We start from the raw sequence: 24925 nt of genomic DNA on the forward strand, positions 1-24925 counted from the left end.
GACCCAGAATGCCCATCGGAGTAACTCACACCTTCCTGAAGCATTCACCTGCCATCCAGAGGTCTAGGGTCAGGCCAGAGCATGCTATTTGCAGATATCGTGACCTTTTAGCTCAGCATGTCCCAAGTATCTTTCCGTATCTTAAAGTTGGATTTATTGTCACAGAGACATGGGTGTTTCTATTAAAAAGGATCATGAAAGGTGAAACTAAAAATAAAATGAGGATTTTTGTTCCTGGCGGGACACTTCCACTATCCCCCAGTTTCCTCTTGTTGGAGACATGGAGAGACCAGAGTTCTCAGCGGCAAGGACTGATCTACTAAAGCTGGACTAAAGAGGGTACCATTCCACTGCAAGCTGGCGTGGAACATGGGATGGGCTCCCGCCATAACTCAAACTGGGTGGACGAGCTCATGACACTTTGAGGGGGACCATGGAGGGGATAATGGAGGGGAAAGCTGTGTCACATAAGGCACGGCTGAAACCGCTGGGGGTACATGGAGCCTGATTTTGGTCTTCAGACACTCGCAGGCCAGTCATGGGGGCTGCCTTGTGAATCACCTTTTGCGGGTTTTCAGGCAGCATGGGGGACAACCCGTCCCCAGGAATGTTTAGGCGGATTTAGGCATCAGAGGACAGTTGGGCTGGAAGCCTTTTGGTGTGTTAACATCTGCCCTTCTCCCTTGCGGGCTTTGAAGACGGAGACTTGGAAATGGACAGGGCGATTTCGGAAGTGACGCGTCTCCTTTGTGGCTTCCCCCATCTTGCCTTCTACCTTCCCTGTTTGGCTTTTAGGTTCCTTGGTAGATGACGAATCTCTCATCGGTGTCCTCCGAACCACCAAGCAGACAGCATCTGAAGTAAGTGAAAAGCTGCACGTAGCCGCAGAAACGGAGATCAAAATTAACACGGCTCAGGAGGAGTTCCGGCCTGCAGCCACCCGTGGGAGCATCCTCTACTTTCTCATTACAGAGATGAGCATGGTCAACATCATGTACCAGACCTCGCTGGCCCAGTTCTTGAAGTTATTTGACCAGTCCATGGCCAGGTGGGGAGTAACTTAAAATTCCCTCCCTTCCCCCACGCAGGGTCACTTAAAATTTCTGTTTGTGTTCCTACTGTCTTCGGAGTGGCTTTTTACTTCTTTGACTTTTCAAATGCGTTGCAGATCTGAGAAGTCTCCACTACCTCAAAAGAGGATTACGAATATCATTGAGTATCTGACTTACGAGGTTTTTACATACTCTGTCAGAGGCCTGTACGAAAACCACAAATTCCTCTTTGTACTCCTGATGACCTTGAAGATCGATCTTCAGAGAGGAACAGTGAAGCACAGAGAGTTTCAGGCTCTCATTAAAGGTGAAGGGCTTGGAATATGGATGCGGTATGTAGAGGAGACTGCTTCTGCTACGCTCTTTGATGTGCTGTAGACCCATTTTTATAGCACAGTGGGGATATTACGTTCCCGTGAAAGCGAAGTTCTTTATTGACACCTCTTTTGTCTTTTCTGATTTCCATTCATTTTGCTCTGGTTACTCAAGATGATTTATTTCAGGTGTGTGTGAACTCTGTGATTTTTGTTGTTGTTGTTGTTGTTTGTTATATAATTACCTTAAGTTTGATCCTTGCTGCTCGTGATTAGGAAACCCGAATGCCAAAGGGAAGAAAAAGTAAGGCAGGTGTTGAACTTTCTATTGCAAGAGACCAATTACTTGAGCAAGGGATATAGTGATTTCTAAGATGGTGAAAAAGGCACACTTGCACTTCATATTGGAAGTTAATCCTATTCGTCGCCTATCTCCACGTTAAAAGTATCATTAAGAAGATAAAAGAATGCTATTTTCATTCAATTCAGTTAAACAAGTGTTTATTGAGCATATCCTATGCAAATCCACCATGCTAGTGTTGGGATAGAAGGATAAACCAGGCATTGCTTCAAAAGAAATAACAGTCTCATAAGGGGAATACAGATAATTATTATTATAATTTTTTTTTTTTGCCAAACAAGGCAGAATAACCTAAATGTTAGAAGAAAGCTAAGGGACACCTGAGTGGCTCAATCGGTTAAGCATCTGACTCTTGACTTCGGCTCGGGTCATGATCTCATGGTTCGTGAGTTTGGGCCCCACCTCAGGCTGTGTGCTGATAGAGCAGAGCCTGCTTGGGATTCTGTCTCCCTCTCTCTCTGCTCCTCCACTGCTTGCTCTCTCTCTCTCTCTCTCTCTCTCTCTCTCAAAATAAATAAAAATAAACTCTGAAAAAAAGAGAGAGCTAAAAACAAAGTGTTAGGTCTAAAAGAAAGGAGAGACATATGGTTGGTGAGGTCAGTAAGAACTCTTTGGAAAATATACTGTTGCAGGTTAAGCCATGAATTTTTCAGATTAGTTGATACATGGGAAAAAATGTACCATTCTATTTCTTATGTTTTTTTTCTCTTTGTATAAAGTTTAATAAATCATTTTCTGTCTGCCCTTCTCCCCACAAAAAGAAGAAAGTGGCATTTAAAAAAGACTCTGAAGGATAGGTAGAAGTGAAAGATCCATTCCACGCTGAAACAGAACAGCACAAGAAAAGGAATGAATGAGTGGGGCGTGTAAATGGTGAGCCTTGATTGCTAGAGGAAGGATTTTCTTGATCTGGTGAGAAACAAGGAGTTGTGTAAGGTGGTGATGTGGTCCCTCAGGAACCTCTTATCATCTTTTAAGAAGATGACTCCAGTAGACATGTATGGGGTTGGAGAAAAGAGGTTCAAGGGAGTTTATTATACTCTTCCCAGCCACAGGTACTACATGGTCAGCCCAGGGTAAAGACAATGGGAATATAATGTTTGTTTGTTTGTTTGTTTGTTTGTTCAGAGACAGAGTGTGAGTGGGGAAGGGATAGAGAGAGAGGGAGACACAGAATCTGAAACAGGCTCCACGCTCTGAGCTGTCAGCACAGAGCCCGATGCGGGGCTAGAACTCACGAACTGCGAGATCATGACCTGAGTGGAAGTAGGATGCTTAACCGACTGAGCCACCCAGGCACCCCAAGACAATGGGAACATAAAGGCAGAAGCACACATGAGAGATGGTGGAAGTAAAATGGCAATGGGCCAGATGTAAGAGCCAAGAGAGGGGTCAGAAATGAGTCTAAGATTTCTGGTCTATGTAAAGATTTGGTCTGGTTGATTGAAAGAGGGGTTAGTTTGAGAGGTGTCAGAGTGGAAGAGAAATGAATGTGATTTGGGGACCTAGTTTCTTTCAGAATAGGCCAGGTTTTGTGGACATAAAAACAATCCCAAACCCAAACTTTCCGTGGCTTGACACAACAAAGATATATTCTCATTTGTTTTCTTTCCAACATGCCTGTCATGGTCACCCAGGAATTGCTTCTATAATTACTATGGCAGAGGAGCGGGATAAGACAAATTGTGTGCTGGCTTTTAAAAGTTACTCCACAAGTGACACATGTCACTGAAAGGCTCATCTTTCATTAGCCAAAGCAAGACACACAGCCGCAACTAACTTCAAAGAGAGCAGGGACGTGCCCTTCCCCTGTGTGCGTGGAGGAAGGGGAAGCTGAGTGTTTTTGCACAGCTCTGGTGACTACACACACGTGTTGAATTTGCAATATCCAGCAGACAGTTAGAAAGGATAGGCCAGACGGTTTAGAAGAAGTCAGACAGTTGTTAAGATAGGCATAGAAATAACAGCCAAAGCCATGGGAACGAAAGTGATCGTGTAGGAAAAACAAAGCAAAACAAAACAAAACAAAACAAAACAAAAAACGTCAACTATTTCTAGATTCATACTACGAGGTGGTAGGATGCGACATTCTTCTATCCTCAACATCCTATTTGTAACAAACAGGCGGTAAATGATTACTTCTTATTACTCCATCATGTTCTTTCCCTACTTTAGTTAATTTCTTCTCAGAGTCAGGGTAGATGATGGTTGTAGAAACTTTGCAAACAATTTCGCAGACTCTCTGAAATTTCTTCCTTGAATTTTTATTTCCTGTAGTTCAAAGGAAGCTGAAATATGTCACTGGGTTCGTATTTTTCTCAGGTCTAATGCACCTGGAGAAGTTGATGTCTTAAAGTGTAGGTATAAGGCAGCGTGGTACAGTAAGGTGGGGGCTGGACCAAGAAGCAGAGAAATGAGCCGGGCTTTGCCACTGACCAGCTACGTGAGCTCAAAGACCATCACCCTCTACCTCCATGTGCAAGAGGCCGAGGGGCCCCGAGGGGAAGTGATAAGTACCACCCAGGAGAGGTGGGGCAGGCGGTACAGAGGGTCCAGGCATACAGGTTTGAGGTCTCTGGGACGTTTAAATAAAGTGAACCTAAATTCACCAAACCTAGAAGCTTCTTCTGACTCATTTCAGTCACCTAGAAGCTCTCTCACTTGGACTTGGGGCCACATCCTCAATGTCTGGGACACTGGGCCATGGGGAGGAGGGACTTTGAAGCATGTAGGAATCCAGGCAGCAGCAGGAGCAAAATGGGCCCCAAATGTAGGAAGGCCTTCTAACTGTGGAATACAAGTGAGAAGGGAGGTGTACTTTGGATCTTTCCTTGTTGGTGAGCTGGCTTTCCTTCCCCAATCCCATCTGTCAACATGGCCCCTGAGAAGGAGACAGATAGGATTTAGACAGAAGAAGGAAACCTGGCATGTTGGGCCATAATGGGTTGTGGGAAGGATGAAGGAATCAGAGGTAGAAGGAAGTCAGGTGCCAAGATCCTTACCTCTTCCCAGGCTCCTGAGGCAGAACCTTGGGTGGGTACAGAAGGGTGCTCGAGAAACATCCAGACAGGAGACGCCCCTGCATTCTGCCCAGAGCCACATCCCACTTCGCAGGTGCATGGCAGCATTGGTGGAGGGGAGTGGCTAGATGGATGCACCTGATGTTTGGCAAGCAGGAGCCTGGGCACGGATGGGCATGGGCTCTTGAGAGGGCTGGTGTGCAGCAAAGGCCTGGGGTTCAGGCCAAAAAGCTGCAGGGCAGGTGAGCTTTGTAACTGGACACAAAGGACCAGTCTCTGTGGATAGCTGCCCAGTGTCCCCATAGGTCAGGCAGGATTTGTCATAGCTCAGAGGATGCACTGCAGGGACCTCAGCCTGTGACAGAGATGGAGGGCAGCATGCGGATCTGAGGGACCCTCCCCATCAAGATACAATCCCAACCCACCAGTCTCTCCCCTCACCCACCCAGCCAAACCAGAGCTATGAAGGAGACTGGATCTTTCGCAGAAAGGGTGTAAATCAGAGGAGACTGAAAGACACAGTGAGGAGGGGATTTGTGAGGAGGGTTAGAGTGGTGACTAAAAAATTTAAAAAGGCTGCACATCTGGGCTGTGGTGAGAGCACACCTATGACCCCATTTCATAAAACTGGAGAGTCAGGGAGAGCCTGATTGCACAGGGCCAGGAGAGCCGGTGAGAAGAGTTCGGATTTAATTTAGTTGGCTAATAGGGAGCCTTCGAATGTTTTATGAGCAGGAAAGTAGCATGAGCAGAGCAGTGCTTTAAAAAGATTAATTTGGATTATATGACAGTTTGGTTGACAGAAGTACAATCAGCTCAGCAGTAAAAGAGTTTTTTTTTTTTTAAGACAAAATTGGTTTATTATAAAGTTTGTATCATTTTTGAGCTGTCTTACATTTTAACCAAATTATTTTCATAAAAATGATATATGATTTTGTTTTCAATATTCTTTACAGAGTTAACAAATAGAGCCCTTAGATCTTATATATATTATATATATATAATTTTTAACTCCATACTTAAGAGGGAAAGAAGACTTATTTATTGTAGCAGAAATATTTGACTCCCCAGGAATGACTGTCCCTTTGTGTCAATTCCTACTTGGTTTCTGCAGTATTTGAGAGGTGCCTTTGACTTTCTTCTTCAACTGAGAATGTCAGAGTACTTTGAAAAATGAAACAGATGCCAGGGACAATCCTTTGTTACAGAGTAATTGATATAACTATTTTCCCCGCCTGGTTATTTTAGAAAGATCCCTTCTTTCTTTTGCCATAAACCACGGACACAAAGACACCGTAGGGAGTCTCTGCTCTTGTCTTCCAGGTTGGATTGGACCCGAGCCTTCCAAGCCTTCCAAAACAGAGAATTAATGTTTACTATGTTAACAACTAATGTTGCTCTTACTATGGGCCAAGACACTTCTAAGCTTTCTACATACATTAATTTACTTAATCTTCACAGCGACGAATCTGGTGGATTCTATATCATTACACCCGTTTGACAGAAGAGGGGATCGGAGAGAAATTGAGTTCTTTGTCTCTGTGTTTATGCAGCTAGCAAGTGGCACAGAGAGCCAGGATATCTTGGGGAGCAGGATGGGCTGTGATTGTTGTGGGTTAGGGGAGGTACGCCAAGATGTTTGAAAAGACTCGTTGTGGCCTAAATGTCTTCTCCTGATGTCTTTGAAAACTTTTTTTTGGAAAGAACCAAGAAGAAAATGTGTTGGTCTCTAAGATAGAGAAGCAGAGTCCCTTGAGTCTGCAGGTGATGCTCTCTAACAGTTGCTTCTCCTGCAGTAAACTCAGTACTAGCAGAAATGGTGCTAGAGGACGGCTTTCTCTTTCCCCGGGTGGCAGAGGAAGGTTTACCCGTTCTAATGGCGTTTTGGAGCTCAGAGCTGCTGACCCAGAGGGGGGCAAAGGGATTTATAGGAGCAGAATACTTCAGCTCATTCATCTTCTCAGGAAGGTGCTAGTGGGAGAGCAGATGCCCCCCCACCACCACCACTGTCCCCTCTACCCCCTCTTTTGCCCAGAGGTCATAGGGGAAGTGGAAGGCATTTGATGAGTTCTTCTGAAGGATAATAGGATTTAAAATTTCAGAATCACTGTTTTGCATACATCCGAATTAAACAGCATAGCTGGCGTTATTATGATAAAATGTTACTAGAGACATGCAGTTGAGGACTTTTTTTGAAATTGTAAATATAATTATGTGTCTTGGTGGAAGATTGTCACATTGAGGATGCTCTTTTGATTTGTGATTGGCTTCAAAACAGGATCCAATGGTGTAATTCATTCTCTCCACCAGACTGCTAAAAAGCAGGGGTCTTGTGTGGTTTTCTCTGCTTTATCCCCAGCGCCTGGCATATACTGATACATAAAGGATGTTCAGCAAATATTTGTTGCATAAATGAATGAATAAATGATCTGAACATGAGTTACTCCTTTAAAAACCCACAGAAGTCTTACATCCCTCCTGCCCTCCATCTATCCATCTTTTTGACCTGGTAAAAAAATAACATTGAGTATCAAACTTCTGGAGGAGTGAGGACTAAGAAGTGACTTTTGAAACCACACATGAAAAGATCAAGCTAGGGGCGCCTTGGTGACTCAGTCAGTTTGAGTGTCCGACTTCGGCTCAGGTCATGATCTCGCGGTCTGTGAGTTCGAGCCCCGTGTCAGGCTCTGTGCTGACAGCTCAGAGCCTGGAGCCTGCTTTGGATTATGTGCCTCCCTCTCTCTCTGCCCCTCCCCGACTCATGTTCTGTCTCTCTCTCTCTGTCAAAAAGAAATAAACATTTTAAAAAATTAAAAAAAAAGAAAAGATCAAGCTAGTCAAAATTGTAAATGTCATTAAATTGATTGTTAAAAAAAAAAACCACGATAAAACCCCCAACAACTGCAACCACCTGAGAAAAATTCTGTGCAGGGAAAAATGACAAGAAGTTGCCATCTGTGTTTTGTAAGATGGTTTAAATCAGAAAAGAAAACAGTAAGACATGGAGGAAATGTACTCCAAAAAGGTAGCCACATTTTCTGTCTTGATTATTTTCCCATTTTCCCATTTTCTCTGTAATATGGTTGTCTCGTGTCTGTTATTTGGAATATAAGTGTCTAAAAATGAAGCACAGGCTGACCTGATTTCTACGGATGCCCTTCCCCAGGGGGAGCAGCTCTGGATCTGAAAGCCTGCCCTCCCAAGCCGTTCCGCTGGATCCTTGATATGACCTGGCTGAATCTTGTGGAGCTGAGCAAACTTCCACAGTTTGCAGAGATTATGAACCAGGTAACAGAGGGCTGGATGGAAGTGCACATCTGTAAACCCAAACGTACCCGGGGCCATTTTAACTGGGGCCTCCTGGCGACAATTCCTTCACCCAAGGGGCTATCTGCAGTAGTGTAGCATTAAAGCACCGAGCTCTCTGGGGCAGATTTTGGAGGGAGAATATCAGAGGGAGCCTGTCACAGGGGAAGATGACTGTCTTTTCTTCCCGTGTAATGGGCATGGGTCATTCATAAGCCTGCTTAACTCAAGTTGTTACAATCTGAACAGGTGGGTGGTCCCTTTACTGTAGACTGTTGATGTTTTTACATTTTTACTGCTACTTCTGATTAAATAAATTGTACACATTTGAATTTGAGGCGCATTAAGAGGTATGGGACCTTTTTAAAAAAAATCATCATTTTCACGGTGAAAATATAAAATGGTGAAGGAAATGGTGAATATGCTGAACATGTCCTGATTTACCTGTTGCTTTTCTTTTCTTTTCTTTTCTTTTCTTTCCTTTCCTTTTCTTTTCTTTTCTTTTCTTTAAAAAAATTTTTTTAACATCATTCATTTTTGAGAGACAGAGGCCGAGTACAAATGGGAAGGGGCAGAGAGAGAGGGAGACACAGCATCCAAAGCAGGCTCCAGGCTCCAAGCTGTCAGCACAGAGCCCTATGCAGGGCTCAAACCCATGAACTGTGAGATCATGACCTGAGCCGAATTTGGATGCTTAACCGACTGAGCCACCCAGGCGCCCCTCACCTGTTGCTTTTCTTATTTGAAAATGTAAATTTGTTACTGTGGATTAGTTGTCGAATTCAGTTCTCACTGGAGAATAGCTGTGCAACTCAGCATAAAGATCAGTGTTTATTTCTGGGGTCTGCTGGTCATAACCACCTATCACTGATGCAAGGCCTGTGGTTTCCCAATGGCAGATGCTGAAAATCATCTTTTTGGGGCGTGCTGGTGATAGACAACTGGGGTGATGGGTGGAATGCAAGTTAGTAGAGACCTCATGCTGTCATCACTGATTCCCTCCCCTCTACACACACACACACACACACACACACACACACACACACACCCTGCCCAGCATACACTAGGTGTGTCTGTTTAGTGGCATTTCTGAAACATTACGAAGACTCTTTACCTATTCAGCCATGGCTGGGTCCACCTGTGATGGACAGTAAATTTTGTTTTGTAGTACAGCCACACATGAGTCCCTCAAGACCAAACAAGTAACTCTGGGAAAAAATAAGGTGGTCTGAGCCTGGCCGGGACTGGTAAGGGAGACCTCAGAGCACCACTGGAGTAAATAAATAAATAAATAAATAAATAAATAAATAAATAAATCATTCACCAATTGCGCCCTCTGCTGATGGGTTAGGTTGACACTGGGATAGGCATTATCATTTGCCTCTGTTGATTAGAATTTAATTACCTGTGGTGAGGAATCTGGCAGCTACTACTGCTTAACTATAGAATAAGTACTTTGCAACAGCTATAACTATGCAAGGGAAGTATTATTGGCCCCACTTTATAGATGAGAAAACAGATTCAAAGGGGTTAAGTACTTGCCCAAGGCCTCATAGCCACTGATGGCAAAGCTGTCCTCTGACCTCATGCTCTTTCCCTGACATCATGAGTTATTTCTCTCCCAGTCACCATTGGACGGGCCAGAAATGAGGGAGCGGTCATCCTAAGGAAAGTTGCAGAAGTTCATGGGAGCTGACATCAGTTGGCCATCGATTTGGGGTCTCTGTGGCAAGAAAGGGCAGAAGGAGAAGGGGGTCAGTCTCCCAGCTGAGTGGATGTCAGGAAGAGAAATAGAAGTATCTCAAACAACATCTGCCCTGCTTTGGCATCTCAGGCTGAACTGTTTAGCACCTGGAAGTGGTTTTGTTGATAGAGCCAGGAAAAGGGATGGGAAGTGGAGGTGAGCAGCCAGGGGCTGGAAGATATCCCATTGCCCATCACAGACGGGGCTTGCTTGGAAGCTCCATCGGGTAGAGTCAAAATTAGCAGATGCCCGCCAGGTCAGTAAGCTGGGAACGGACACCCTCTCTCTTCTCGCGCCTCCTCTCTAGCCGCAGTTGTGGAGGAGGGCTGCAGGGGGCGATGCAGGCAGCACCCAAGTACCCATGCAGTAGGGCGGGGCACCAAGTGTGCAGGGCAGATTCTTTGAGAGCAGTCAACTCCAAGGAGCCCCTGCAACAATCTTCAGGAGAAAGGTGGCAGGTGTGAAACAGTTCAGAAATCCTCCTCCTCCTTTTAGTGCCCCAGGGACAAAGTTGGAACGACTGCATTACAGAGCAATTGTTCTGCTGTTCATTTGCATGCTGCCTGTATCCTATATGATGAATTATTTGCGGGACGTGGACTTTGGGCGGTTATTTAACCCCTCTGTGCCTCAGTGAGAAATGAGGGTAATACAGGTAACAGTCCGATCCTTGGATCTGGCACACGGTATCTGCTCTGTTAGCTTTTGCCGTTTGCTTGTAGCTCTTACCATGGCTTTTAAAACATGCTTACAAACATGGTCAAAATAATCCCGGCTGCTTGTTGCAGCGTCGGGCTCATCAATCTATAGTTTTTGTAATTAGTTTTGTCAGTACGTGGGCTTCAAGGAGTGCCTTTTAATGCCTCTGAAAATTGGCGTTTCTTGCCATGCCTCTGAAAGAACACGTATTTCAGACCAGCTCTTGGAGAGACCTCTGTTCTTAGGCTTGGGGTCTCAAGGCAGGGAATCACTAAGAAAATAAAAGTTTAGAGTCTGTCATCTATCACTATTTTAAGTAGAGGTCAACATTTAGAGGTTTGGTTATCAGAATGGTCTATATCAGTGGTCCTCAACCAAGGGCAGCTTTGTGCCACCCCCCCCCAGCCCTGCCACCACCCCGAGAGCATTTGACAACGTCTGGAGACATTTTTCATTGTCATGAGTTGGGGATGAGGCTGAGTAGAGGCCAGAGATGCTGCTAACATTCTGACAGTGTGCAGGCCTACTCCCCTAAAATAATCTGGCCCCAAATGTCATTAGTATTGGCAAGTTGTTTGTAAACCCCCGTCTATGTTTTTTTCCTCCCTGATCATTTAGTGTAATTGATACACTGTCTTAATTTCCGTGAAAAATGTAGAAAAGCAATGGAAAAACTGAAGGGAATAGTAATATCCACATTATTTGAGTCACTGATTCTGAAAAAAAAAAAAAGCAAACTGTGTAGTTATGCTTGAAAAATTATCTGCCTGTGAAGAATGACCCTCTAAAGTTACTCAGTATCCTCTCCAACATGTTCCAATTGTATATATTTCTATGGCTTGCTAATTGGCTTATTTATTTTAGATATCTCGTAATGAGAAGGGATGGAAAAGCTGGTTTGATAAAGATGCTCCAGAGGAGGAAATTATCCCTGATGGATATAACGATTCACTGGATACCTGCCGCAAACTTTTACTTATCAGGTGAGCATATGTATTATCAGACTTAGAAGGATCACTCATCAGATTGTCAAATTACAGATGTTACCTCAGTGAGTTTACTTCGCTATGTCCCAGTGGGTATTCTAAGAAACATGTGTGCTTCCACATTGCGGTTTGGGATGGCAATTCCTTAGTTCCTTGACAAGCAAATAAAATGGTGGTCGTGGCAGGGAATGTATTAGTGATAGTGCTTTTAGCAGAAGACACATGAAAAATATGCCTTTATTATTCCCTCTGTTCATCATTTGCCACTGAGTGAATCACTTATTGTTGAATTTACTTGATAAAAAAAATAATCCTCACAAAGTTACAAGGCAATTAGTCTACAAGCTGAAATTAAATTTTATTTGAGGAAAAAAACAGGAATTGCCTATTGAAATGTATAAATGTTGTTTTGGCTATTAAAATATGATGTGAAGGAAGAAAATTCTTTCCTTTCCTTTCCTTTTCTTTTCTTTTCTTTTCTTTTCTTTTCTTTTCTTTTCTTTTCTTTTCTTTCTTTTCTCCTTTCTTTTCCTTCTTTTCATGTTTTCTAAATACCCAGTAGCTCAAAGAATGCTACTGGAGAAGGCTATGGGAAGGTGTGTGTGTGTGTGTGTGTGTGTGTGTGTGTGTGTGTGTGTGTGATTTGTGAGCAAAGCAGGAGGATGGAGGTGGGGAGATGGGGCCACCAAAAGAGCAACAAAAAGATGTAGGATTATTTTGGAGTGGTTTTGGTTTTCCCTAATAATATACACCTGAGCTTGAATTTCTTAGAAAAACTTGTTTCCTGGATATTGTCCACTCTTTGAGAGTAATCAGAATGGTCAGCAGTGGTGACCTCATGACGTACGGAGTATGAAAGGACTACTTTTTTTTTAAAGTTTATTTATTTTGAGAGAGAGAGAGAGAGAGAGAGAGCACAAGCAGGGGAGGGGCAGAGAGAGAGAGGGAGAGAGAAAATTCCAAGCAGGCTCCATGCTGTCAGTGTGGAGCCTGATGTGGGGCTTGAACACACAAACCATGAGATCGTGACCTGAGCTGAAGTCAAGAGGCAGATGCTTAACTGACTGGGCCACCCAGGCGCCCCAGGGCTACTTGTTTTTGTAGGAATAGATGTGTCTATCTTTTGTCCATCCTTTAAAAAGTGAATCTGTGCCAAACGAGTAGTGTAGTCTACTAGTAAATAAGAATCTGTAGAGCTTGTCTGTGATCCAAAATATCAAATAGTAAATGATATTTATTTGATATGTTGCTGTGTATAGAACCTACTACAGTGCAGGCTACACAGATGGCATTAAATAAGTGCTTGCTGATCAACCTACTTTTGACAACTTTGACACTTTAATTCTCCCCTTGAACACTGCAGAGCTTCACAGTGTGCAGCGGGTTGGCCTCTATTGTCTTCGGGAGCTGGTGGAGGACACCTCCCCTTGTGTCCCTGCTGAGCCCCAGCACCTAAAGTGGGGCCTGATGCGGTGGGCACAAGATAAATATTTATCAAAGAATAGATGTGGTCCTGCCTATGAGTTTGAATAAGGAATTGCTTACCTGAAGCAGATAGCCTCAGTGACCAGGGGTAATCATTGATGTGATTAAAAAAAACATAACTAATTAGAGGCACCCGGGTGGCTCAGTCAGTTGAGCATCAGACTTCTGCTTGGGTTATGATCTCATCGTTCATGAGTTCGAGCCCTGTGTTGGGCTTCCTGCTGTCAGTGCAGAGCCTGCTTCGGATCCCCTGTCCTCTCTCTCTGCCACACCTCTGCTCACCCACGTGCTCTCTCTTGCAAAAATAAATATTAAAAATAAGCTTTAAAAAAACTAATTAAAGCTTCAGTGTAGTTGGTGTGTCTTCTGAAAATGAGACATTTGTATCAACTGGCTTCTAAGGGCTCTTGTGGGTTAACAACAGACCATGTTTTTACCCGCTCTGGCCTATTTTTTTCCCAGTGCCTCGCACCAAAACCACATGATTAAATTTGTATTCATTCAGGGATGGGAAACCTTCCCATCCTTCTTACACAGATCTGCAGATCTGGGAATTAGCTTTTTGTCCTTTGCTAATTAATTACGTTTTTTAGATGCTTAGAATGAAATAGAATAAAAAATGAACACACTGAATTTTTTCCTATAACTTGTATTCATTTCTAGGTCTTGGTGCCCAGACCGTACTGTTTTTCAAGCAAGAAAGTACATTGCAGATTCTTTGGAGGACAAGTACACAGAACCAGTTATCCTAAACCTGGAGAAAACTTGGGAAGAAAGTGATACCAGGACACCTTTGATATGTTTCCTGTCCATGGGATCTGACCCCACAATTCAAATTGATGCATTGGCCAAGAAACTGAAGCTGGGTATGATCAGACATTTATTCAGTTTAGTAAAACCTCTGTATTTTTGCCTCGAACATTGCCTCTTATAATTTCATAATTGATTCTTATTATATATATTGTATATAATAATTATATAATTATATCTAATTATATCTAATATATATTATAATTATATAATTATTATAATATAGTATAATAATGATATAAAAAATATATATATATATTTTTAAGTAGTAAGCAGATGTCCATACTACATGGATAGCAGACTAGGAAGAATGAACATACAGAGGCATTGCCCTGTCTGTATAAAATTACAAAAAAATCTATTTTGTCAGAAATTGAAAAGCTATAACCATTATTATAACACACAGTAATTTGGGATTTATTCATTCATAGTTTCTTTCAATAACTCTTTAGTACAGGCAGCACGTTAGATTCAAGAAGCGCGGAGACGAACACAAAATAGCTGGGAAAGACAGATACATAAACACGTGATTGTGGCAACTGCTAGAACTGAGGCATAGACACACCTGATTACAAGATCCAGAGCTACTCGGGCTGCAAGGGGTAAAGGGAAAGCATCACAGTGATGGTATTTTGAGTAGGATCTAAAAAGGAGTTGAGATTTTAGTAGGTGGGACGGTGGGAGATACAAGGTAAGTTGCTCCAGGGGAAGGAGGCAGGGCGAGGAATTAGAAACACATAAGTGGTGAGAGCAGTGACTGAGTCAGCACGACCAAAGGACAGGGACCTGTATGGGAAGATCGAGCCATCTTTTTATAGAATGGCTGTTTGTAGGAGGGCTGTTCATCTGCTCCTCATGGTCTGGAAATCTGAATATTGTTGGCATTGCCATTTGGTATCTTTCAAGTTCAGATCTCTGGAACTATCCCTTATTGGGTTAATTCATTTATGTCTTTATAAAGATTATAAAGGTGGTTGATTATGCATAACCAAACCTACCCTGTGAAACAAAACTTACATTGAGTTTATTAGTAAGTTAACATAATGTGATATAAAATCAATTTTGTCTTCTCCAGGTATTCACCATGCCATGTGTCCTGCACTAAAAAATTACTGCAAACCATTAGCTTAGGGTATCATGGTCTATGGTCACTCTCTGTTTTCTCATCTTGACTTTTCTCTGTTCACTGTCACCATACCCTTCTATACTCTATATTGATCCATGTTTTAATGGTCACTTTCTTCAGTCTGAACACTGATACTCAATGTAAAGAGCTTCCAGTTGTAATGGCAACTATTCATGGTTAAGTTTTACTAACCACCTTAAAGGTAGGCTGTGTTGCTCTGGTATTTATGGCAACATGCCAGTCATCTTCATTGGTCTAAGAGTGATGCTTCTCTTGCAGCCTTGTAGCTTCCAAATCTCCCTCAGATGTATTCCTTTATGGATATTTGTCCAGTTGCTTTGTCCAGATGCCCCACTTCTCTGTGCTTATGGGTTCCTTTTTCCTGTCTTACTATGCACCAATCTCTATGTGGCAGAACTCTTGGTCTCTTGTGGCTTGTGAGCTTCACTGCTTATATGTTTAGTAAGTTCAGCATTCCCAGGGAAATTCCCCTTACTCTCTTGGCCCCAGGTCCAAATAGCAAGGGAAGAAATTCATTGGTTTTGCTTTGGTCACATGTTCCTTTCTGGGCCAATCAACGAATATTGCTCTGGTGATGGATTCATAGCAGGAAGCACATGTGTGGGGCTAGAGTGGGGGCATTTCTTAGAAGGGGGTATTGTTCCTAGAAGATGGGCATGTTTCCAACTAGAATTACCATTTCAAATGACCTCAAAATAATGCTATTGTCTAGGACCAGAGTTTAAAACAGAATTAAGAAATTCAGGGTTTCTTTTGGGAGAAATTATAACCATGACATTAAATAAATTTAGCTGGAACTGTGCTATCACCTTTACTGTTATTACATGTTATCATACTACTTTGCTTGGCAATTTGGTGATTTCCATTTCTTGCCATGACTTAAGTTTTTCCAACAATTGTTCAAGCTTCTGTTGGTTGCTTTGTTAGGACACTAAAACAGAGTACATTTGATTTTGATCCTGAAACTCCATGTAAAGAGCTTCCAGTTGTAATGGCAACTATTCATGGTTAAGTATTACTAACCACCTTAAAGGTAGGCTGTGTTGCTCTGGTATTTATGGCAACTTGCCAGTCTTCCAGGACCCAATGAATTTTATACAGAACTCTTTGATGAATAAGTTTTGAGAATGCTAGAAAGTCTCATGCTATTTACTATCCCCCAAATATCTGTGAAAATGAAACTATGATATGTACAGAATAACATAGTAATCTAGTCTCAACTAGAAAGATTTTATTTGGATAACTGGATACTAGACAATCATAGGATACTCAAGGTGAATAGGCTGGAAATCTTGAAATCCAACTACCTTATTTTACAGCTGGGGAAACTAAAGTCTAGAGATTGGGCCATACAGCTGGCTGGGGACAGACTCAATTCAGCCCTTATCTCAGGGCTTCCAAATCCCACTTCAGTGGTCTGTTCTTTCATTCCCTTTCACTGCCTTCATTGGATGAATTAACCAGTTACCAGACAGCAACTTGAGGAATGGGACCAAATCAAATACATTTCTGTAAGAAACGAAAAGCTTCTCACTATGGATATTGTCAGGTGCCTGTCAGACTGTGCAGTGAGAGATTTGGAGCAGACAAATTCTGCCCAGAAACACTGTGTGCCTGGGCAAGAGAGAAGACAGGTGTCTTTAGCATGAGAACCCTACCAGAGCCTGGATAACGGAGAAAGAGGATGGATGGGTTTGAAGATAGAATCCAAACACAAGTGAAAGAGAACAAGTAAAATACAAACCCACAAATATACTGAAGGAGGAATGAGGAAATGGGCATAAAAACACATATAGATGAAAAAATTTAAATAACAAGAGAACAGTGCATAGTTATGGTAATAAACTTTAAAATATCATTAAAATGGACAAGTTTGTAGAAAAATACAAATTTATAAAATTTTCTCAGAAAGGTCGAAAAACCTGAATACACCAATAATCAAGATGAGAAAAATGAGAAGTTTTTATGTTATGACCTGAGCAGAGGCTCTGGGCTTGGTTTTTTTTAGTAAATCTTCTAAAACTTTCACATACTTTATTCCATTTCAGAACATAGGAAAAGATGATACATTTTCCTCTTTATTTTGAGGGAATAGCATTATCCTGATAGAAACAGACAAGATAGTAATAACTTCATAAAAGAAAGAAAACTACAGACTGACGCTGCCTGTCAATGTAAATGTAAAGATCTTAACTGAAATGCAAACAAAAAGAATTCATTGTGTCATTAAAAAAAATAACGTACAAAACAATAGTAATTTTCCTTGACCAAGAAGGAATGCATGGGTGGGTATAAGAAAGATATAGTATTAAGAAATCTCATCACAACAAAAAGTAAAAGACTCTTCCTTAGGCTATCATATTATTACCTTGATAGGTGCTGAAAAGCCTTTTTATAAAAATTAAACATTTATATTTGACTTTTAAGAAGTTGATACATATAACATTTTATTAATATGATAATGAATATGAACTTCAGACATCAACATTTTACTTACTGGTAAACAACTAGACACATTAAAGTCAAGAATAAGATAAAGATGTCTGCTATCACCACTATTATTGAGCACTATTGTGGAAGATATAGCTAATGTATTGTAAGAATCATAAATAAAAGATATAACTATTGGAAAGGAGGGACAAAAATCATCATTACTCTCAGGCAGTGTAATTGTCTAACTAGAAACACAAATGAATCAACTGAAGAACTATTAGATTTAACGGGACAGTTTGGTAAGGTGGCTGATCACAAAATAAATATATTAAAGAAATCAATGGAACAATCTTGTAAAATAAAATGTAAAAAATCCCATTCACTATAGCAATAAAAATAAAACTGGGGAATAATTTTTAAAATACCTATTAGAAGAAAACTATAAAACTTTCTTAGAGGCATAACAGTAGGATAGAATAAATGGAGAGTCAAACCACATTCCCAGTGTAAAGATTCAATATTGTAAAGATGTCAATAGTTGCTAAATTAATCTATAAATTGAAGGAAAGTCTAATTGAAATTCCAACTATATTTCTTGTTCTAATTGGATAGTAGAAAGATCTTAGATCATCTAGAACAATAAATGGACAAGAATAACCAAGAAAACTTTGAAAAGGAAAAAGAATAATGGGGAATGAGCACCACTAGATTTGTAAACCTTTATCAAATGACAATAATTTAATCAGTGTGGAAGCTCAGAGTAGATAAACAGATCAATAAAGCAAAATGAAAGGCCTCAGATTAGGCTCTAGTATCTATAATAAGCTTAGTCTATGATAAGATTCACATTTCACATCAATGGAGGAAAAATGGATTAGTCAATAGACATTGTTGGGCTAGCCGGTTAACTTTAGAAAAAAGTAACAATTTTATCTTACTTTAAACTCCAAAGTAAATTCTAGGTTAATTAAGCTATAGAAGAAAAAAAAAAGAATGTATTGGTACTATTGGGGTAGCTAAAATTTTCTTAATCATAATATCAGAATCTAAAACCAAGGCGGATAGTTTGGAGTGATGAAGTTTTGAAACTTCTGTATGTCAAAGCGCCGTTAGCACAAATGAGGATGGACATGTGGGCTGGGAACGACAACCTTCCATTTTAGCTGGAGACACTGGCGGTCCTTTTTAATGTATATATCACAAATCTTTAAAATATTTGTGCTTTGTCTTGACGATTCTATATGTATGAATTCCTTCCAAGAACATATCAAGAGATACATATCAAAATTTATATACAAAGATGTTTAATCTAGTGCTATTTATAATATGGAAAAATTGAAAATGTCTCACATATAGAAAAGGCTAGAGGTTGAATGAACAAGAATGCATCAACATGATGGAATATTACGGTACCATTAAAAAATTTTCCAGTAATATTTAATGACAGTAAAATACTCACAATATGCTGTTAAGAAGTAGAGATTTAGAATAACGTCTGTGAGTGTATGTATATATATAATACATACATACATACATACATACATATATATATATAATTTTTTTAAAATTTTTTTTTCAACGTTTATTTATTTTTGGGACAGAGAGAGACAGAGCATGAACGGGGGAGGGGCAGAGAGAGAGGGAGACACAGAATCAGAAACAGGCTCCAGGCTCCGAGCCATCAGCCCAGAGCCCGACGTGGGGCTCGAACTCACGGACCGCGAGATCGTGACCTGGCTGAAGTCGGACGCTTAACCGACTGTGCCACCCAGGCGCCCCTATATATAATTTTTAATATAGCTAGGCTTACAATCCTTTATTCAAAATCCTTGGGGCCAGATATACTTCAGAAATCAGAATAGTCCACCTTTTAGAAAGATAATATTTCATATATTATATAATATACTGCAAATTAGAGTATTAATATTCATAGAGATAGGAGTAAAGTCTATAAATAGCCTCATATCCAGTCAGGTCAAGTTTTGCCACTAAAATGATTTTCTGCAAAATTTTCAGTTTTCAGGACGTTTTGAATTTTATTTATTTTTATTATTTTTTTTAAATTTTTTTTTTCAACGTTTATTTATTTTTGGGACAGAGAGAGACAGAGCATGAACGGGGGAGGGGCAGAGAGAGAGGGAGACACAGAATCGGAAACAGGCTCCAGGCTCTGAGCCATCAGCCCAGAGCCCGACGCGGGGCTCGAACTCACGGACCGCGAGATCATGACCTGGCTGAAGCCGGACGCTTAACCGACTGCGCCACCCAGGCACCCCTGTTTTGAATTTTAAAATGAGGGTAAGCGATTGTGTATGGTGCATATTAAAAAGTTTAGAATGAAAATCTAGGGAGGGATATTCATGACTTTCATTTTCTTCTCTAAACCTTTCTGTACAGTGCTTTCACTATGAGCGTATACTACTTAACTAGATATAAGAAGTTTTAAAAAAAAGAAAGCGAAAAAGGGAAAAAGACACAAGCCTAATTTTGGAAAGAAATGGAAAAGCAGTTGAATTCTTATTAAAGTCTCTCAAATACAAACAAACAAAAAGCCCAAACACCAAAGTGTAATTATACTTTATTATCTGCAGCAACACTTCCTACTGCATCCATCTTTCTTTTGAGAATTCCTCTTATGATGTTGTGGCATCTTTCTTTACCCTTTCTAGAAATTTGGTCTTGTACTGCATCTTATCTCACTGGTCCCTGCCCTTTGGGACCTTTTCTTCTTAAGGGCAAAGCTTCGTCACTTTTCCAATGTCAATCAATCTAGTTGTTCCAGACCATTCAGAAAATTTATGAAATATTTATTGACCTATGTTAAAAATGAAGAAAGTTTGCAAGTCAATAACTTGAACTTCTGCCTTAAGATACCAGGAAAAGAAGAGTAAATTAAACCCAAAGCAAGCAAAAGGAAACAATAAATGTTTCAGTGGAAAGAAATGAAACAGAGCATACAGCAACAACAAAGAATCAACACAGTATCTTCTTCGAAAAGACCAATAAACACCTACTAACAACCATGAGTGAAGAAAACAAATTAGAATGCCGGTAATATATTGAGCCCACTCCATAAGCCCCACCTCCACAAGACTGTGAAATATGCAAAGAGGTTAATTGAAATTATCCTTTTATAAAGATCAGAAAATATTATTTGATGATCATTAACTTGCCCAAAGTCATAAAGAGATAAGTGAACATTTGATGGCAAGGGAAATAAAGAGTGGTACAGGGAAATTCATTCCCAGGACTTAGCAGACAAACCATGGAAGTAAGTCCCAAAGGTTATACAGAAATAGAAGCTTAAATAAGAAAAGGGAAAGTCTCCATAATGGATAATATATGCCATTACCTCACAGTAAAAAGATAACAAAATAAAAAGGAAAGAAAGAAAAGGAAAGGAAAGGAAGGAAGGAAGGAAGGAAGGAAGGAAGGAAGGAAGGAAAAGGAAAAGGAAAATACCAATAATTGATAAATCTTCAGTTTGGCCAAGAGTAAGGGAGAGAAGACTAAGTTTATCAAATCAGGAATTATAGGGGGAAACATCACTATTGACCTGACAAAAATTGAAAAATATCGTAAGAGAATACTATGAACAATTATGCCAACAAATTAGATAACCCAAATGAAGTGGGCAAATTATTAGCAAGAGACAACTACTGGAAGTGACTCAAGAAGAAACAGAAAACCTGAAGAGAACTAGAAGAAGTAAAAATACTGATTTAGTAACCAAAAACTTCCACAAAGAAAATACCAGGGCCAGATGGCTTCACTGGTGATTTCTACCAAACATTTAAAAAATAACACCAATTCTTCACAAACTTTTCCAAAAAATAAAAGAGGAGGGAGCACTTCCCAACTCATTTTATGAGACCACTATTACCAATTCCAGAACAAAGATACCACAAGAAAAGAAAACCAATATCCCTTATGAAGATAGAAGCAAAAATCCCAACAAACTACTTTCAAACAAAATCCAGCACCCTATAAAAAGGATTATGCACGGGGCGCCTGGCTGTCTCCATTGGTTAAGCGTCTGACTTCAGCTCAGGTCAAGATCTCATGGTTTGTGAGTTCAAGCCCTACATCGGGCACCACGCTGGTGGCATGAAGTCTGCTGGGATTCTCTCTCTCTCACCCTCTCTCTCTGTCCTTTCCTGGTGTGCTCTCTCTCTCAAAAATAAATAAACAAACTTAAACAAAATTAAAACTAAAAAAAGGATTATGTACTATAGCCAGGTGGATTTATCCCAAGAGTGCAAGGTTAATTATATATGAAAATTAACCAATATAATATGCCATATGAATAGAATAAGGAACAAAATCTGCATAATTATCTGAATAAGTGCAGAAAGGGCATTGAAAAAAATTCAATACTCTTTCATGATGAAAACAAGAATAAGATGGAATAAAAATTTGTTCAAACTAATAAAGAGCACCTACCAAAAACCCACAGCTAACATCATATTTAATGGTGAAAGGCTGAATGCTTTCCCCCAAAGATCAGGAGCAAGACTCTCACCACTTCCATTCAGCACCGTATTGGAGGTTGTAGACAGGGCAGTCAGACCAGAAGAAGAAGTAAGATAATTTCTATTTGCAGATTACATGATTTTGTATATAGAAAGTCCTAAGAAGTCCACCAAAAAACAAACAAACAAACAAACAAAAACTATTAGAGGTAATAAATGAGGTCAACAAGATTGCAGGATATAAGATCAATATTTAAAAATTTATTATTTTTCTATACAACAGCCAGAGCCATCCAAAAATGAGATTATATGTGCAATTCCATTTATGGCATCATAAAAAATACTTAGGAATAAAGTTAACAAATAATTTCAAGACTTATACATTGAAAAGTGCAAAACATAATTGAAAAAAATTGAAGAATACCTAAATATATGGGAAGACATCCTGTGTTCATGGGTCAGAAGACTTAATATTGGTAAGATGTCAGTATTCTCCAAATGGATCTACAGATTTAACACAACCCCCATCAAAATCCCAGCTGCCTTTTTTTGTGTAAATTGACAAGCTGATCCTAAAATTCATAGAGAAATACATAGGACACAGAAGGACCAAAACAGTTTTGACAAGGAAGAACAAAGCTGTAGGTCTCATACTTCCTGAATTCAAAACTTACTATAAAGATACAGTAATTCAAACAAGATGGTGCTGGGGTAACAATAGACATATATATCCATGGAATTGAATTGCAGTCCCATAAATAACCCCTAACATATATGCCCAAGTGATTTGCAACAAGGGTTCCAAGCTGTTGGATGAGGGAAAAGATAGTCTTTTCAACAAATGGTGCTGGAAAAACTGATATCTACTTTTAAAAGAATGGAGTTCGACCTTTATATCATACCATATACAAAAATCAACTCAAAATTGACCAGAGACAAATGTAAGGGCTAAAACTATAAAACTCTTAAAGAAAACAGGAGTAAATCTTTGTGACCTTGGACTAGGCAGTGGTTTTCTAGATATGACGTCAAAAACGTAAGCAATAAAAGAGACAATGAATAAATTGGATTTCCTCAAAATTTGAAACTTTTGTGCTTCAAAGGGTGCCATCAAAGAAAGTGAAAAAGGCAACTTACAAATGAGAGAAAGCATTTATAAATCATAAATCTGACAAGGGTCTGGTATACAGAGCATATAAAGAACCCTTACAAGTCAACAATGAAAAGTCTAATACCCAATTTAAAAGTGAGCAAAGAATTTGAATAGATATTTCTCCAAAGAAGATATATAAATGACCAACAAGCACACAAAAATATCATCAACATCATTAGTCATTAGGGAGATGCAAGTCAGAACTACAATGAGATAACCACCTCACTCCCAATAAGATAGGTTGAAAGAAAAAGATGGGCAATAACAAGTGTGGGTAAGAATGTGGAAAAATTAGAACTTTTATGCATTGCCGATGGGAATGTAAAATGGGGCAATTGTTTTGCAAAACAGTCTGTCAGTTCCTCGAAAAGTTAAACATAAAGTTACAATATGACCCAGTAATTCTACTTCCAAGTATGTAATGAAGTGAATTGAATATATGTCCGCACAAAGACTTATACACGAATGTTCATAGCATTCGTGTTCATTATTCATACTAGCCAAAAAGTGGAAACAGCCCAAATGTCCATCAGCTGATGAGTGGGTAAACAAAATGTGGTCCATCCATGCAGTGGACTGCTACTCAGCCATAAAAAGGAATGAAGTTGTGATCCATGCCACAACATGAATGAACCCTGACAACATTATGCTAGTAAAAGGGGACAGAACCAGAAGTCACATATTGTATGATTCCATTTATATTAAATGTCTAGAATAGAGACAGAAAGTAGATTAGTGGTTCCTGGTTGGGAGGGGTCATGGGGAGTGACCACGAATGGGTGTGTGATTTCCCTTGGGGGTGATGAGAATGTTCTGGAACTAGATGGAAGTGATAGTTCCACAATGTGATGAGTCAACTAAAAAACATTGAATTATATACTTTGAAAGAGTAAATTATACTTCAGTTTTAAAAGTTTAAGGAAAGAGTTATTGAGCACCTACTGCGTGCCACCCACTGTTCAGGTGCTGGGCTAGCCACCGGGATCTAGCTCCTCCCTTTCCTGGGGCTCACATTCTAGTGTGGGGGTAAAACAGACAATAACCGACAAACAAGTGAGTATATACTATGCTAACAAGAAAAGTACATAATGTGCTAAGAAAGAAGCAGCGTGAGGGACAGAGTGCTGGGAGAGGTGTGCTGTTTTACATGGGGTGGGCCAGGGAAGCCTTGCTAAGAGGGTGAGGAAGACCTGCAGTGTGAAGGAAGTGAGGCAGTGCAGCTCTCAGGGGGACATCTTTCAGGCAGAGGGAATAGCAGTGAAGTTGGAGTGTGCCTGGGGAGCAGGCCATTGCAGCTGGAGGAGAGTGAATGGCTGAGCGGGGGGGAGAGTAGTGAGGTAAGGGGTGTGTGTGTGTGTGTGTGTGTGTGTGTGTGTGTGTATTGTGTTCATGCAGTGTGTGTGTAGAGTGTGTTGGCAGTGTGTTCGTGTGAGTTTGTGAGTGTGCGTAGTGTGTGTTCGTGAGTGTGTGTGTAGAATGTGTGTAGAGTGTGTAAAGAGTGTGTGTGGAGAGAGAGTGTGTCGAGTGTGTGTAGAGTGTGTAAAGTGTGTGTGTGGAGAGTGTGTTTGTAGAGTGTGTACGTGTAGTATGTGTGTAGAGTGTGTGTGTAGAGTGTTTAGGTGTGTGTGTGGATAGAGTGTGTGTAGAGTGTGTACATGTAGTGTGTGTGTGTGTAAAGTGTGTAGGTGTGTGTGTAGACTATGTGTAGAGGGAGAGTGTGGAGAGTGTGTACGTGTAGTGTGTATGTAGAGTGTGTAAAGAGTGTGTGTGTGGAGAAGAGATAGTGTGTAGAGTGTGTATGTGGGGTATGTAGAGTGTGTAAAGGGAGAGAGAGAGTGTGTGTGTGTGTGTGTGTGTGTCTGCAGTGGGGGCTATTGTGTGTGTTTAGAGGCTGTAGCTAAGAACTTTGCACTGGATTTTGGGTTTTGCTCTGAATGAGATGG

General features: G+C 40.5%; 1 protein-coding gene across 8 annotated transcripts in view; it reads left to right on the forward strand.

Moving 5' to 3' along the window:
* Positions 1-24925, forward strand: part of DNAH8 (dynein axonemal heavy chain 8) — a 330151-nt gene that overhangs the window by 238008 nt on the left and 67218 nt on the right. For all 8 annotated transcript variants that reach the window (XM_045057489.1, XM_045057486.1, XM_019830547.3 and 5 more), the window contains 5 exons: positions 796-1048; positions 1169-1359; positions 7914-8035; positions 11361-11479; positions 13631-13833. In XM_045057489.1, the coding sequence (XP_044913424.1) occupies positions 796-1048; positions 1169-1359; positions 7914-8035; positions 11361-11479; positions 13631-13833 (888 nt within the window). The remainder of the gene's footprint in view (positions 1-795; positions 1049-1168; positions 1360-7913; positions 8036-11360; positions 11480-13630; positions 13834-24925) is intronic.

This window comes from Felis catus, chromosome B2 (assembly GCF_018350175.1).
Source record: "Felis catus isolate Fca126 chromosome B2, F.catus_Fca126_mat1.0, whole genome shotgun sequence".
Classification (NCBI taxonomy): Eukaryota; Metazoa; Chordata; class Mammalia; order Carnivora; family Felidae; genus Felis; species Felis catus.